At 42.1% G+C, this 15,205-nt stretch overlaps 1 protein-coding gene across 4 annotated transcripts in view; it reads right to left on the reverse strand.

Moving 5' to 3' along the window:
• Positions 1-3,152: 3,152 nt before the first annotated feature.
• The window catches only part of P4HA1 (prolyl 4-hydroxylase subunit alpha 1), a 58,566-nt gene continuing 46,513 nt past the window's right edge, over positions 3,153-15,205 (reverse strand). For all 4 annotated transcript variants that reach the window (XM_053311393.1, XM_053311391.1, XM_053311389.1 and 1 more), the window contains exons 13-15: positions 9,823-9,891; positions 7,472-7,568; positions 3,153-7,060 (exon numbers count right to left, since the gene is read on the reverse strand). In XM_053311393.1, coding sequence (XP_053167368.1) covers positions 6,990-7,060; positions 7,472-7,568; positions 9,823-9,891 — 237 coding nt within the window. In that variant the 3' untranslated portion in view covers positions 3,153-6,989. The remainder of the gene's footprint in view (positions 7,061-7,471; positions 7,569-9,822; positions 9,892-15,205) is intronic.

Genomic DNA, 15,205 nt, shown 5'->3' on the forward strand with positions numbered 1-15,205 from the left:
AGGTGCCCTGGGTCCCCAGCATCTCCTGAACTTGGTTTGAGTATGGAGGCAGTGGTTGGGGTTGCACACTGGACTGGAATTTCAGTTCTAGCAAGGGTTCCCTGTCACCAACTCCTCTGCCCATGACCTCTCCCTCTCTTTCCAAGACAAGACTGTGCTTTAATTAAGGGGGGGGCACAGATGGAGCACTTTCTCCTTATTCCCTCTTCTGTTCTGGGAATGGACATAGAAAATAGTAAGATGATCAGTCCATCCCTTCCCCCTTTCCTTTCCATTACAGCACACCTGGAATGAGGTGGCAAGGTTGCTGGGGCTATAGGCTCACCTGGGGTGGTGGCCCCAGGCCCAAGTAGCAGGGTGGGGACATTTTCTTGGAGGTGTGACCCCAGCAACCTGGAGGTTTTTGGTGCAGGAGGCAGAGTTGCTGAGCTGATGGGCTCTCTTGGGCAGGTACCTGCAGTACTGTGGGGGCTCACTCTTATCAGACCCAGAGACCTGTGGGCCAGGGGTGTAGCTATAATTGAGCAGATGGGTTCATGATGCCCTCCCCAGGGGGCTGCAGGGTGAACACAGGCCACTTCTCCCCTAGCTACGCCCCTGCTGTGGGCTTTCTTGGTGACCTGGAAGGATGAGGCAGAGTTACTGAGGCTGTGGGCAATCTTCAGCATCCCAAAAGGAGAAGGGAAAGTTGTGCCGTCACTCCTGGCAACCACAGAGCCATGTGGTTATTTGCTGAGCTAAGTGAAGAGGCAGAGGAGGTGGAGAGTCAGAGGAGGGATGTTTAAAAACCCACAAAAAACCAGAAACCTGAATGTGGGCATTATGGAGGAGGAGGTACAATAAACGATTTGGACACAAAATAGATACCAATGGAAGGTGGAGTCTGAGGCAGGACTCGTGAGCCTCACATCTTTTTAGTACCTATCGCCACCCCCAGCCTGCTGTGATCTACAAACTTACTCAGAGAAAAGAAGACAAACCATATTGATATCTCTAACTTTTCCATTGTCTGCTTGAGGTGCAAGTCTCACATTAATAGAGTCAAGACGACCTGGTTGGCACTCAGTGGCAACACTTACTACCAGCATTCTTTTGGGAAGAAGCAGCCATCCTCAATGAGTAAAAGGCAGAATTGAAAATCACAGGAAAGGCCTCCCCATTTAGTGCAGCCAAAAGGAAAGACTTGTGGAACTGGCTCTCATGGTAGTGTTTTCATACACACAGGTGCCTCCGCGCCCATGATGCAGCACTGAAGGATTGGGGCCACTGTGGACTCCAGTCATACACATAAGTGCCCAGAATCAGTCCAGACCAGATTAACAAATTTGGGCAGATTAAAGAGTTTGGGCACCTGGTGACAGCAGATTTTATCAGGAGGGTTGTTACTAAAGGGGGAAGCCAATGCTGGTATGTGGCTATAAGAGACTCAAACAGTAGTTGCCCCTTTCCAATTGTTTGGGTGCCAGCACTTAAATGACACCTTCGATATTCCATGGTTCCTGGAGACAGTCCTCATTTGGTTGTTTTAAGGTCCCACCCCACCCTTTTCTTTTTAATTTATAAACTTGCATCTACCTGATGAATCCCCCAGGTATACCAAAACCACTCTCTCATTTTTAGGTGGCTCAGTTTTGCTGCCAAACTGATAGGAACTTGACAGTTTTACTTTGCTATTAATATATACAATGTTTTAATCTCCTCAACCCTAAGGCTTATTTCCAGTATATTCTAAGACGTCAAGAAGAATGACGATGTGAGGTGGTCATATGTGAAAATGGGCCTTTTGAACAGTCTCTCCCCCCGCCGCCCCTGCAATTGATGCCATCTTCACCTCTATAAGACTCAAGTCTTCCCAATTCCTGTAAAGCCCTAAAGGGATGGGGAAGCCCCTGATCACATGGAGGTCTGAGTGCATCCGATTTGCTAGGCAAGAAATGTTTAGGAATGGCGTGCCAAGTGATGGCCTTTTGTGGTACATTTCCACTCTTATTTACTATGAGAGAAAAGCCAGGGGATAAGAACTGCCACTGAATTGTTTTGACCATTTTCCTGTGAGAAGGAATTTACTAGTAGTGGTTACATTTTGACAATGTAATCAAGCGGAAATATCCGATTCTGCCACGTTGCAGTGTTTTGCAAGACTTTACTTACCAAAGAATATGCTTAACTAGGGTTTACTAGCAAATTTTAAAGACAATAAGAAGCATCAAAGAGCAATTCTTAACATTTTAAATTTCTAAAAAGACCAATGGACTTGGCATGATTTAGTTATCCATTTCCCTTAAGATAGGATGTTAGAGCAAAGTATTCTGGCTGACATCCAGACTAAGCTACTCAGTAGCTATTTTAAATGGATTACTTAATTTCTATAGGACCACTCAGGAGTAATAGTCTGGATGTCAACCCCTGATCTAAGGTAAATTAATGACTGTAGAATCTAAGCTGATAATTGTCACAAGAATTACTCTTGCAATATTGCTTCCCAATGTATGGGGGCCCTTTTGGCAATGTACTTTACAAGACAATTAAGCTGATGTATTTTACACATAACAGGGACTAAAAGTAATACCAACATAAGCTGAAGTGTTCAGTTTCCATTGCATTGCAAAGGATGCTGCTTTAGTGTAAAGATGCACTGCAATGTTACAGAACTGTTGGCATACACTTAAATTAAATCTATTTCTTCTACTTACCCATATTTATATGAATCCAAGACTAGGTTTTTCCCCAAGTTCTTTGTTAGAAATCAGGGGGTCGTCTTGAATTCAGAGTCCCCTTCCTTTTGGGTAAATACCAGTATAACCTGTATTTGGTTTAAATAACCAGACTTTGGTTTGGGGCAGTATAAAAATCCATAAAATAAATAAATAAATCTCTATTGTGGAAGAGGTTGTCTTCTATTCAGGTAAATATGGTAAGTAATATGCATACAGAATTCAATGGGACTTATTCTCAAAATAAGTGTGCATGCATCCTTTGTCAGCAAAGAACTGGCATACTGACAAGTGGGTGCCGCAGTTTGCTGTTTCAAGCAGCACATATGTCCACTATTGTAAGTCTGTTCTTTTATCATCCCTCTACTGATCATTGGACTGGTATACTTCAAGTGTACAGATCGCAGAGAGTTCACAGATCACAGAGAGACAATGAGGATCATTAAATGAATGAGGATCAACTTAAATCGCAAACAAAACAAAATGCAATCGCAAACAAAACAAAATGCAAACAAAAATAACCTTCACCAAAAAATATAACTCCTTAAAATATGTTATTTAGAAAATTAAGGAAAAAGAAAAAGATAACACTTTTAGAGCAGTGGGGTTATTCTGAAAGCACCCTCACTGCCCTCAATCTAAATATGTTGACTAACATCCAGAGGAAAGCAGTACTGGTGTTATGGGCAATTTTTCACAATCTTCCCCTCTCTCTGAAGCCCATTATTCATCACTGAGGGTCACATGACCCTCAGGGACATATTTTTAGGAGTGTACCAGAGGGAAGGGGCGATTGTTAAAAATCACCTCTTCCACGTAACGTCAGCACTGCATTAGTCTGGATATCAGAGAGGGTCAAGGCTGAGCAAGAACAACAACAAAATGTGCAAACTTGGAGAAGATGAGTAAATGAGGTGGCTGAGGTTCTCCCTGGTGATGTCATCAGCAAACCATCCCCAGAGCAGTTTTGCATGAACAACAACAAAAACCTACAATCAATAAAGGGCATACATTATGAACGCCTATACAATGCTTAAGCACTGGGAGATCAGTTAAAGAGGTAGCTGAACCTGCATTTGAATATATGTATATATGGCATACATGTCTGCTGTTTCAGTTATGAAGCTGAACTCACCATTTGGCTATGGAATGTGCAGTGATCTCTCTTTTTATATTATACCTGTCTTCACCACAAGAGCTGGTTCCTATTCAGGTTGATAGGGTCTCTGCTAACTTCACATTGATGCATTTTACAAAATAAAACAAGTTGTTCAAGTAAAAACTAATCAGCCTACTTTCCTTTCAATGTCTCTACATCTGGACTAAATTTGGTGTAAATCGAGGTCCACAAGTTAGATCTCTTGTGCCTCAAATGTTCATGTGTCCACCATCTTGGATCGGCGTGGATGTCATCATTACAAACTGCACCATTGGGACATCCCTATGTGTCCATTCAGCTGTAGCAAATTTGATTCAAATTTGCTGTCCAAATTTGGTTAGAGTGTCCACAAGTTAGTGTACTTGCGCCTCAGAAGTTTACATGTCCACCATCTTGAATTGGGGTGGATGACATTGTAAATTTCTTTGCCATTGAGGTGTCTCTATGTGTCCCTACAGCTGCAGCAAATCTGGTTCAAATCGGTTAAGCAGTTCACAAGTTAGCCCACTTGCGCCTCAAATGTTTACGCATCCGCCATCTTGAATTAGTGTGGATTACATCATCACAAACTATGCCACTGAGGTGTCCTCGTGTGTCTCTACAGCTGTAGCAAATTTGGTTCAAATCAGTTAGGTGGTTCACAAGTTAGCCCACTTCTGCCTCAAAAGTTTACTCGTCCACCATCTTGGATCAGGGTGGACTATGTCATTAAGGTGTCCCTATGTATCACTCACTGCAACTGTACCTAATTTGGTTTAAATTGGTTAGACAGTCCACAAATTAACTTGCTTGCGCCTCAGATGTTCATGTGGCTGCCAACTTGAATGGGAATGGATGACATCATGACACACCATGCCATTTGGGCATCCCTATGTGTCCCTACAGCTGTAGCAAATTTGGTTCAAATCAGTTAGGCAGTTCACAAGTTAGCTCACTTGTGCCTCAAAAGTGTATGCATCCGCCATCTTGGACTAGAGTAGATACATCATCACAAACTATGCTGTTGATGTATCCTATGTGTCTCTACAGCTGTACCCTATCCTATGTGTATCCTATGTGTCTCTACAACTGTAACATTATTTGGTACATAATGGTTGAGGCGTTGCGAAGTTGATGGTGCGGGGTGGTAGGGTGGGACACATGGACACACACACAGAATGCCAGGTGATCTCATAAGCCTACTGGAAAGTAGGCTATAAAAACAGTTTGCAGTACTCTGGAAGGGCAAGCCTGTATTTGATGACACCAGAGAGTCAAGATGTTATATATTGGTCCCACAGGGCTAATAAGGGCCAAGATAGAATTTACAAAAATTAATTCAGCTGGAGGCATCTGTCCACCTTCTCAGAAACCCAGAACAACAACCTATTTTTGTTCTGAAATTCTGGCTAAAGTATTGCTGAGAGTCATCCTATTTGTACATAGGATACCTGTTTTGTCATATTTCAGTGAACTTTGTTCAGATACAACTCTGAAAGTATTGTATTTGTCTGTATCTGACAGAAAGCATTAAAAGCAATATGAGGCATGCCAAAAGAAGACTGGTGGGAAACTTTAAAAAAATATTGAAGAAGAAAAATTAAAGTGGCTAGAATACAGAAAGGAGCTATAACTAATATCTTCAAAAGTGTGTGTGCTGGAGAGTTCAAATTCACATCTTATATTCAGCTCTAATTTGATAAAAGGCTAGTAACAGAGACCGCACACATTCTAGGACAACACAACATACCAATATACACAAAATAAAACACTTTCAAAAGATTTAGTATTATAAATATATCATCTTTGTCACAAAACATCTCAGTTGGGAAACAAAAATTTGGCAATTTGGGAATGAATGTGTGCATTTTTTTTTCATACAAATGTTTCGGAAAATTCAGATTCCCGGTCTAAGGCACAGAACTGTGGTTAGGCCAATGGTGTTCTTGGCTGACACACCACGCAACATACTGTCTGCCTAGCAACCGAGTGTTTGCACAGTTGTGCAAGACACAACAATTGCACAAGTGCAGTTGAACAAGGGAGAACCACTATTTCCAATGGTCCTCTATCACGCTCCATTGCCAGGCAGATGGACCACTGCATGGTAAGTCAGCCCTTGTCTCAATGTATGTAAGGAGCCACTATTAATCAAGAAACATTGGCTGACATCCAGACTACGGCTGCACTGTCAGAGGTGAGCAGGTGAAGGGGCAGTTTTCCATTATCTCTCATTCCCCTGGCTGTGAAAGGGCACAGCTTTCGTCTAGGAGTCAGCACTGTTGCATCAGTAGCATGGTGCTAGTCTGAATGTCAGCCCAAAAAAAGCAGCCATAATTGTAGGAGGACACAATTAATTCATTCTGTGGTTTAAAAGATTATCATACCTGGAGAACAAGCCATCATTTTTTTCAAGCTATTATCACAGCGTGGCAGTTGCAGAAGCATAGAAATGTTAGTTTCTACAACTCGCACAACTGCATTTGCACAATTAGTGACTCATTTCTTTAAAGTTACTGACCATGTTCACCCTTTAGGCATAATTAGAGGAAGGCCAGCTGTGCTTGAACTTTCATGGCACTGAAAAAGACAGGCAGGAATAGACACTTTGAAGTTAAGGCAGTAACCTATTGCAAAAGAAATACAAATCATGGGCAAACCCATCATCTTTGCATTACATTGAGATTTTGTCATTCATATCAACAGGATGTGGCTTGCAGCCCTGTCCATAGTTTTATAACCATGATCAGGCATTCTAAAAATAAGGAATGAACATTTGGATTGAAGTAGAAAGGACAGATATGATGCTACTCTCCCAGCAAACAGAGTCCTTGTCCAAGGTTAGGTTGTTCATATTATTTCTGCCACCATCAGTTTATAGTGTCTCTACAGAAGTTATTTTTGGCCATGACAACTCACAGACATTAAAATTCAAATATATTCTCTCTATAAAAATTTAAATGGGTATATTAGCAAAAAGGAGAAGAAGGTATTTGTCCACAGATGAAACTAGATGGCATTGGAGACAAAATCTGTAGTGGAGTGAGTGTGTAAACTGTCAGGAGTTTATCAAGGCATTGTAAAAGGGAAATGTATGTTGTACAGAAGGTAGGGGGGGGGGGAAGAGAAGCTCTGTATCAGTCTAACTCTGATAAAGTGCACCGTCTTCGAAATTCTTGCCCACGTTCATGGATCCACTTATTGGATACTACAAAAAGGGGGAAAAAGAAACTTATTTGTATATGGTTACATATGCCTACATTCAATTAATGCTTATTAGTAAGTGTTCTCTTAAAAACTGTTTAGGTGCAAGAATGGTTATTTTCAGTCTAACAAATTGCTTCATACTTTCTAATGGACAAACCTTCTAATGATTCATACTTTCTAATAGTGGGCATCTGCCAACTCCATATCTACACTAAATTATGTAGTAATTAGATAATTGAAGTTGCTTCCATCAAACATGGGTTTCATCTTCCTCTCCCCACCTCATATTTTACTTATGACACAAACATCCTATTTTCCACTGGATATTGCGAACCTGTTTTGAGCGTGTTGTATATAAATGCATTTTAAAGTGTGACAGCTATGATTGTTGTATCCCAAGTTTCATACATACCCCATTTGTTTCCAACTAGTACAGGGCAGGCAGCATGTCTTGTGCTATAGTCTCCTTCACCACTTGGAAAAAGGTTGTACCAAAACACAGCTGTTCCCTGGCAAAACACACACTAGAATTAATCTATTACTCTGCCTCAGCTTTCATTTCTGAAAAAAGTGGACTATGGCAAACTAAAATCTGAGGTTATACTGATTATAGTCAAAATGACATGGCAAAAGCATGGATCACCACTACCTGTTGTGTTTTCAAAGTGTTCCTCAATGCTACATTCACATAACTTCTTGAGTGCCTGGTTTTATGACACTGAGATAGAAATGGACTTATGGGAATAGAAGTCCTGTAACTGTTCTCTTACTACCTCCTTATTCCAATTTGGGCCCCAAATTGCATGTCATTTGCTGCATCTGATCCCTACAAGCCACACAGCACCCAGTATTCAACCCAAAGTGGTCCCTTGACAATCTGTAGTGCAGTTGGGAAAAAGTAACACTAGCATCTACACTACTCAAGGCACAGTGTAGTGTGTAAATCACACATTTCTAGTTTAGTGCTTGGTGGAGATCAGGGTTCCTTCAAGATGGGAGAGATGTTGCAGAGGCCACAAGATGTTCATCTTTATCCAGCTCCTGCAGGGGAACTGGAAAGCCACACATTCCAGATGACAGAGCATTAAGGCAATGCTGCTGAGGCTGTGCAGGGGAGGGGCCAGCATAGAGAGTCCAATGAGATCTTGTTGAGCTCGAGTGACCAGGCTCTTTAGGCCTGATGAGGCAAGTGCCAAGGAGGAGTAACAGGGTCTACAGGAAGGGCTGGAGATCCCATAGAAGAATCCAGCCAATGCAGATAGATTTGGCAAAAGGAGAGGAAACAGTTGCTTTCCTGATTCCCCCTCCATTCCTTGATGGGAGGTGCAGGGGGCAGACAGGCTGGATAGCCCAACAAGACAGAAGGCAGACAACATTACAGTGTTGAAGTACCTGTATATTAAGCAGCTTCTTACCCCCTTTTTATCTTACCTTATCTTACTTATAGTCCCCTTCCAGAATTATCTTCCCAATGCTATCACTAATGCTATGTAAGCTCATTCACTGCTATTATTATTTATAAATCACTAATTGACAAAAAAAAGTTCTCGTTTACATAGAAAAATAAAATAATAATTTTATTTATTTATTTATTACATTTATATCCCGCTCTTCCTCTGAGGAGTACATGGTTATTTTTATCCTCACACCCTGTGCAGTAGGTTAGGCTGAGAGATACATGACTGGCCCAGAGTCACCCAGTGAGTTTCATGGTTGAATGGGGATTCAAACTCGGGTCTTCCCAGTCCTAGTCCAACACTCTAACCACTATGCTATGAGCAGGAGTAGTGGGGGGGGAGGACAGGGAGTTTCCCCATGCCCAAAGGGCTCACAGTCTAAGAAGAAACACAAAGGAGACACCAGCAACAGGCACTGGAGGAATGCTCTGCTGAGGCTGAATAGGGCCAATTGCTCTCACCCTTGTAAATATAAGAGAATCACCACTTCAGAAGGCACCTCTTTGATTTGTTAGCAGTTTATGACGCATACAGTATTAAAGAGACCTTATGACATTTTAGTACAAGACGCTACATGACACTCACATGACACACACACATATATATAATATAAATTCTAGATTTAAATTAAAAGAAGAAAAGAACAGATACGATACAGGTCTAATCAACAAAATGATCCATGCAATCTTAAAAAGCAGTCCACACTATAAAAATGGCTTCTGCAATCATAATGTGCTAATTTTGTTCCTATAATTTTAAATAAATTTGCCCAAACTTCATTTTACACTTTGGAGAGACATTCATTTTAACTTGTGTAGTAATAAATGAGAAGAAAAAAGGCGGCTCAGAACTCAGGGTTAAAACAAAGAGGCACAGGTACAGGGGTTATGAACCAAGAGAAAGGACAAACATCTATGCTTAAGTTCTAACCACCACCTCTCTCATTTTGACAAAATGTTAAACACAAACTGCTTATATGTTTTCAGGATTATCTTGGCAACTCGGAGGGCAAGAAGCTTGCTATTCTTTGAAGGGTGGGGCGGGAGGAAGAATGTGTCTGTTTCCAGAGATGAGATTACTTATACCACACTTTAGCAGAGCTAGAGCCATATGTATTTATATACCCCCTTGATCATCAAGCACAAACACACTTTGCCTCTGGGTGTGCAAATGTGTAAATCCTAATTTATCAATTGGAAAGATTTATAACATTTCACATCAGCTTCAATATATGATCAGTCACACTGGGATTTTAAATGGCAGTAACGGTACAGAGACATCCAGCTAATATACAATTTCTACTTACTTTCCTAGGCCAAACACTAGCTCCTACTTCAGGAAACACAGTCGCTCCTCCTGCTGCCACATCACTCATCTGCAAAAGAGAAAATTTGTTTATTTTACATATTTTTATACCGTCCAAAACTTACCGCCCATTAAACTCTGGGTGGTTTACTTACGTCTCTGGGCGGTAAGTGTAAGCCATGTTGGTGTAAGTAACACCAACCACCTGACAGACTCTCTTCAGGTCATGCTGCTATATCCTTTTATTGTCTTAATGATTTGCTCTTGTTTTTTGTTTGAATTTTTATGTACTCCCTGGGAGCCTTGTCAAGAGCAGGGTAAAAATGCCTTAAATATAATAAATAACCAACAAGTAGCCCATTATCAGCAGGACTGCCATAATAAAAAAGATACCACCAACTTGGGACTACTGGTAGCAGAGTACACTGTTCATAAGTACTGCACTACTATGACACTATCTGTGGAAACTGGATGACATCCTAGCTACTTTTACTTGAGGAAGTCCCACTGAATTTAAAAGCATGCCTAGCTTGTCCTTTTAATTTCAATGGGACTTCCTTGAGTGAATTTACTCAGGCTGTCAGCCACTGTATTCTCTTTCCCACTGAAGTTTTGTACACTAAAGACAGACAGATCAAATTTGTAAGCCATCTTCATACCAGATACATAAAATACTCCTAGTGAGTCACATGATTAACATTACAATCTCCTAAAAGGTTTTAAGTAGCGTTCCCTCTAACAGGGATTCCCAGATGTTGTTCACTACAATTCCCAGCATCCCCAGCTGCAATGGCCTTTGGCTGAGGATTCTGGGAGCTGTAATCAACAACATCTGGGAATCGCTGTTAGAGGGGACACTAGTTTTAAGTACAGCAGGCCATGAGTATCACTGACCATCCTATACTCCCCTATCCCTTCTTTATCATCAGATTCTTATCATCAGATTCTATTAGCTTAGCTTATCTGACATCACACCAATACTGTATTGAGAAGGGAGTCATGACCTCCTTGGCTGCCATTGGCTTAGAAACTCTGATATCACAGACAGTTGAACCAGCTTTGGCCAAAGTAGCTGGGTGCTTAAGAAATTACTGGTAATCTGATATCCAATGTCCATGAGCATCTTAAGTAAAACCCCAAATTATATGGCAATACTCCATGATGTTCGAATGTCACCTGGCAAACTGATTTAAAAGCCTTACAGCTTTCAGTCACAAGGAGAAAGAAGATATTTGTGATAGAAAGATACATTTCAAATAGAAATATACATTTCATTTATTATCCACCTTTCAATGTAAATATTCTCAACCAGCGTGGTGTAGTGGTTAGAGAGCTAGACTAGGACCGGGGAGACTCGAGTTCAGATCCTCATTCAGCCATGATGCTTGCTGGGTGTGACTCTGAGCCAATCACTTCTCTCTTAGCCTAACCTACTTCACAGGGTTGTTGTGAGGAGAAATTTAAGTATGTAGTACACCACTCTGGGCTCCTTGGAGGAAGAGTGGGATATAAAACATAAAATAAAAAAATAATAAGCATGATGGATCATGGGATATTTTCTTCCAAATTGCTTCATCTCTTTTATCAACTTTAGTTAAAAAGCAAAAACAAATCTGAAGCACAATGCTGCCATAACACAAACATCAGGTTGCTTACTTGTAACTGAGGCTCTTCTAGTGGTCTCTGTTGTTCACACTGATGGACTTCATGCCTGTATGGAAGCTCCATCAGGAACCTTCTAAAGCTCTCTATCTCTGCTAGCGTTTTTGTGGGCACCCCTCCCCCATAGTATCGCATCTGGCTTCCCTCAGTTTGAGTGTCCACCGATCCGAGAGAGACTGCAGCGGGGAAGAGGGATGGGTGTGTGAACAAACAGATCACCACTAGAAGAACCTCAGTTACAGGTGAGCAACCTGACGTTCTTCATCGTAGTCTCTGTTGTTCACACTGATAGGCACATCGCAAGCTCACCTGGAGAAGGGAATGCAGTCACTGAAAGATACGATTCAACACCGTTTGGCCAAAAGCTGAGTCTTGACAAGCTCTCATGTCAAATGTAATGTGTGATGAAAGAAGTAGGCTGAGCCCACATTGCAGCCCTATAGATGACATCATGGCCATTGGATTTGCCACTGGACGTCAGTAGCAAATTTTTGTCAAAAGCTGTGGATGTTGAGACCACCCTGGTTGAATGGGCCCTGATAGGCTGCAGTGGAGACTTTCCTGCAAGCTGGTAGGCCCCTGACATCAGCACAAGGTCCTAGATGAGGGTTGCTGTCCTATAGAGTGTTGGTCATATGACACGAATAAGACATTGGTTTTTCTGACTGCAGCCATTCGTTCTTTGCAGAAGGCTAAAGGCCTCCTAACATCCAAGGAGTGCAATGTTATTTCTGCAGATGTAGCCGGATTAGGAAAGAACACCAGCAAGGATAAGGCTCGATAACTGTAGAAGGCCAAAACAACCTTAGGGAGGAAAGTGACATCTGGACAAAGCTGCACCTTGTCCTTGTGGAAGTCTAAATACGGAGAATCAACTCTCAGGGCACACAGTTTGCTAACCCAGTGTGCTGAAGTGATGGCTACTAAGAATATAGTTTTCCAGGTAAGTAACCTTAACTCACAAGTAGCTAAGAGTTCGACAGGTTTGTGCATGAACACCAGACAAAGATCCCATGGCGGATATGAGTAAGAGAGATCATGGTCAGGGTATTTGTGAGAGACACCTTTGAGAAATTGCATGTGTAGGGTTAAGCAATTCCACCATCAAATGGAGCACTGTATAGGCCTTGGGAGATGCAATACCATGGACTGGCTGTGTCCCTGGGGGTCAAAGTGGTCTAAAAACCACCATTGGCTTTCTCTCATGCGCAGCCTGGTGGGGACAAGGCCCACATTGTGGATGCCATCAATCCCAGCATCCTTTGAATAGTGCGTGCAATGTGATGCGGATGAGATGCAAGATTGTCTGCTAGGGTTGAGATGTCTTGGACTCATTGACTCTGTAGGTAGACTTGGCCCTTTACAGAGTCGAAAATTATACCAATGAAGTGGATCACCCTCATAGGAATCAAGGCAGATTTTCTGAAATTTATTTGAAGTCCAAGAGCTTGAATGAACAAGACTGTAGTTTGAATGTGGGCAGCCAGAGTGGTGGAAGAGCTTGCAGTTAAAAGCAAATCCTTGAGAAAATTGCCATTAAAAGCTGTTAAAAGCCAAAGAACCATTAAATGCCAATCATCAGGAAGATTTGAATGTTTTGTTGCTGTAGATGAGTGACCATAACTGCTATACATTCGGTGATACACCGGAGGCTGTGGAAGTCCGAATGGAAGGGCTTTGAACTGGTATGCTGAGGCTCCTATTTGAAAATGTAGAAACTTGAAATGTTATGGCCGGATAGTAATGTGGTAATAGGCATCTTTGAGGTCTATAGACACCAACTATGCACCTTCTGACAGAAGAATAATGATGTCTGGAACCATGACCATATGGAAATGGTTGTATCAAACAGTTTGAAACACTTGAGATCCCTGAGATCTAGGAAGGGGGGGGGGAGCCTTCCATCATGTTTGGGCATGGTGAAGTAAGTACATAGGAACATTAGGAGAGGAGAGCTGGTCTTGTGGTAGCAAGCATGACTTGTCCCCATAGCTAAGCAGGGTCTGCCCTGATTGCATATGAATGGGAGACTAGAAGTGTGAGCCCTGCAAGATATTCCCCTCAGGGGATGAAGCTACTCTGGGAAGAGCAGAAGGTTTCAAGTTCCCTCCCTGGCTTCTCCAAGATAGGGCTGAGAGAGATTCCTGCCTGCAACCTTGGAGAAGCCGCTACCAGTCTGTGAAGACAATACTGAGCTAGACAGACCAATGGTCTGAGTCAGTATATGGCAGTTTCCTATGTTCCTATATTTGAATGATGGTAAGGACCTAGTGATCATTTGTTATTTGTCCCCATGCTGTCTATTAAGGTCTGACGCGAGTGCCAGTTCTGGAGATGCAAGTGTCACGCACGCTTGGAGAAGGTGGACTATTCTTAGTGCAGTGTTCATCTGTCTTTATATCAAACAATGCCTCCCCATCAAAAGGAAGATCTTCAGTGTGATTCTTGGCTTCTGGAGTCAGACCAGAGGATCGTAGCCATGCATGGCAAGGGAGTGCCACTGAAGATGCCATTACCCGTGCGGCATAATCCACCTGATGCCTCGAAGAGAGCACTTGCTGTTTAGCCAGTTGAAAAGCCTCCTTTCGAATAATGTTCGCCAATTCCCTTTGGCTCGATTCTAACTGGTCCAAATAGAGTCTTTTCCTACAAAAAGTGGTTATACCAGCCCATGCCAGCCTGGTAGTTCACAATCTTCAATTGGAGAGCAGAGGTGGAATACTGACAGCACCCTATAGAGTCCAATATACATGATAAATAGAGGCTGAAAGAATCCTGTGTCTGGATTTAGATTGTGCTATCTCTGCAACAATTGAATTAGGTGTAGGAAGCCTTTGCAGGAATGTGCAATTATCTAACTGAACCCTGTAGAATGACTCCTGTCTCTTTGAAGTAGGTTGAGTTGATGATGGCTTTTCCCAACATGAGCAAATAATGTCCAAAAATGGTTTAAACATTGGAAGAGAGACAGGAGAATTAACATCTGAATCAAGGAGACAAAAAATTAGATCATCTGAAGCTTGTGGTTGTTGCTTAACTTGGAGACATAAAAAAGTAGCCGTACAATGTACATATCCAGAGTGGTTTCTAAATTCTTCTGAGGAAGATTCTGGTTTAGGTTCTGGAATCCCATCCAATGGTGAGGAGTGTGTGCTAACATCTGAATCATCCATTTCTGCTTCAGAGACCTCATCTTGGTCATGTTCCCTGAGCGGTGCATGTTCACTAAGTGGTACAACCAGATCTAGAGCTGCTATGAATATTAGTTGTTGCGGTCTGTTGGGTAGTTAGCTGTTGGCTGCACTCCTTGGACTCTGTATTTGGTGGGATGCTAGTCAGTCTGGCAGTTGCAGGGGTCTGGTCAGTCCAGCAGGTGCTGTAGGCATCATGGAGGCAGTGGATCTCTTGAAACCGGGGACTTTGATCTAGTTCAGGATCAACTCCTACCAACTTAGGCACTGATGTGGAGACAGAAATCTCCTATATAAATATGGAGAGTATCTAGGTTGATGGTACCGAGATCAGTAGGGCAAGTCTTGGGACCTTCGTTGGGCCTCCCTGTAGTGAGGTAATGGAAATCTAAAATAGATGGAGAATCTCTCATCTCATTCAGGTTCAAAATGCCTGGAACTATAGAATCCGGGGTGGTGGTATTCCTGGTATTGAAGAGCATATGTTCAATCCAGACATTTTTCCCAGAGACAAAAATGATCATCCGAGCC

This window comes from Hemicordylus capensis, chromosome 3, assembly GCF_027244095.1.
Source record: "Hemicordylus capensis ecotype Gifberg chromosome 3, rHemCap1.1.pri, whole genome shotgun sequence".
In the NCBI taxonomy this organism is placed as follows: domain Eukaryota; kingdom Metazoa; phylum Chordata; class Lepidosauria; order Squamata; family Cordylidae; genus Hemicordylus; species Hemicordylus capensis.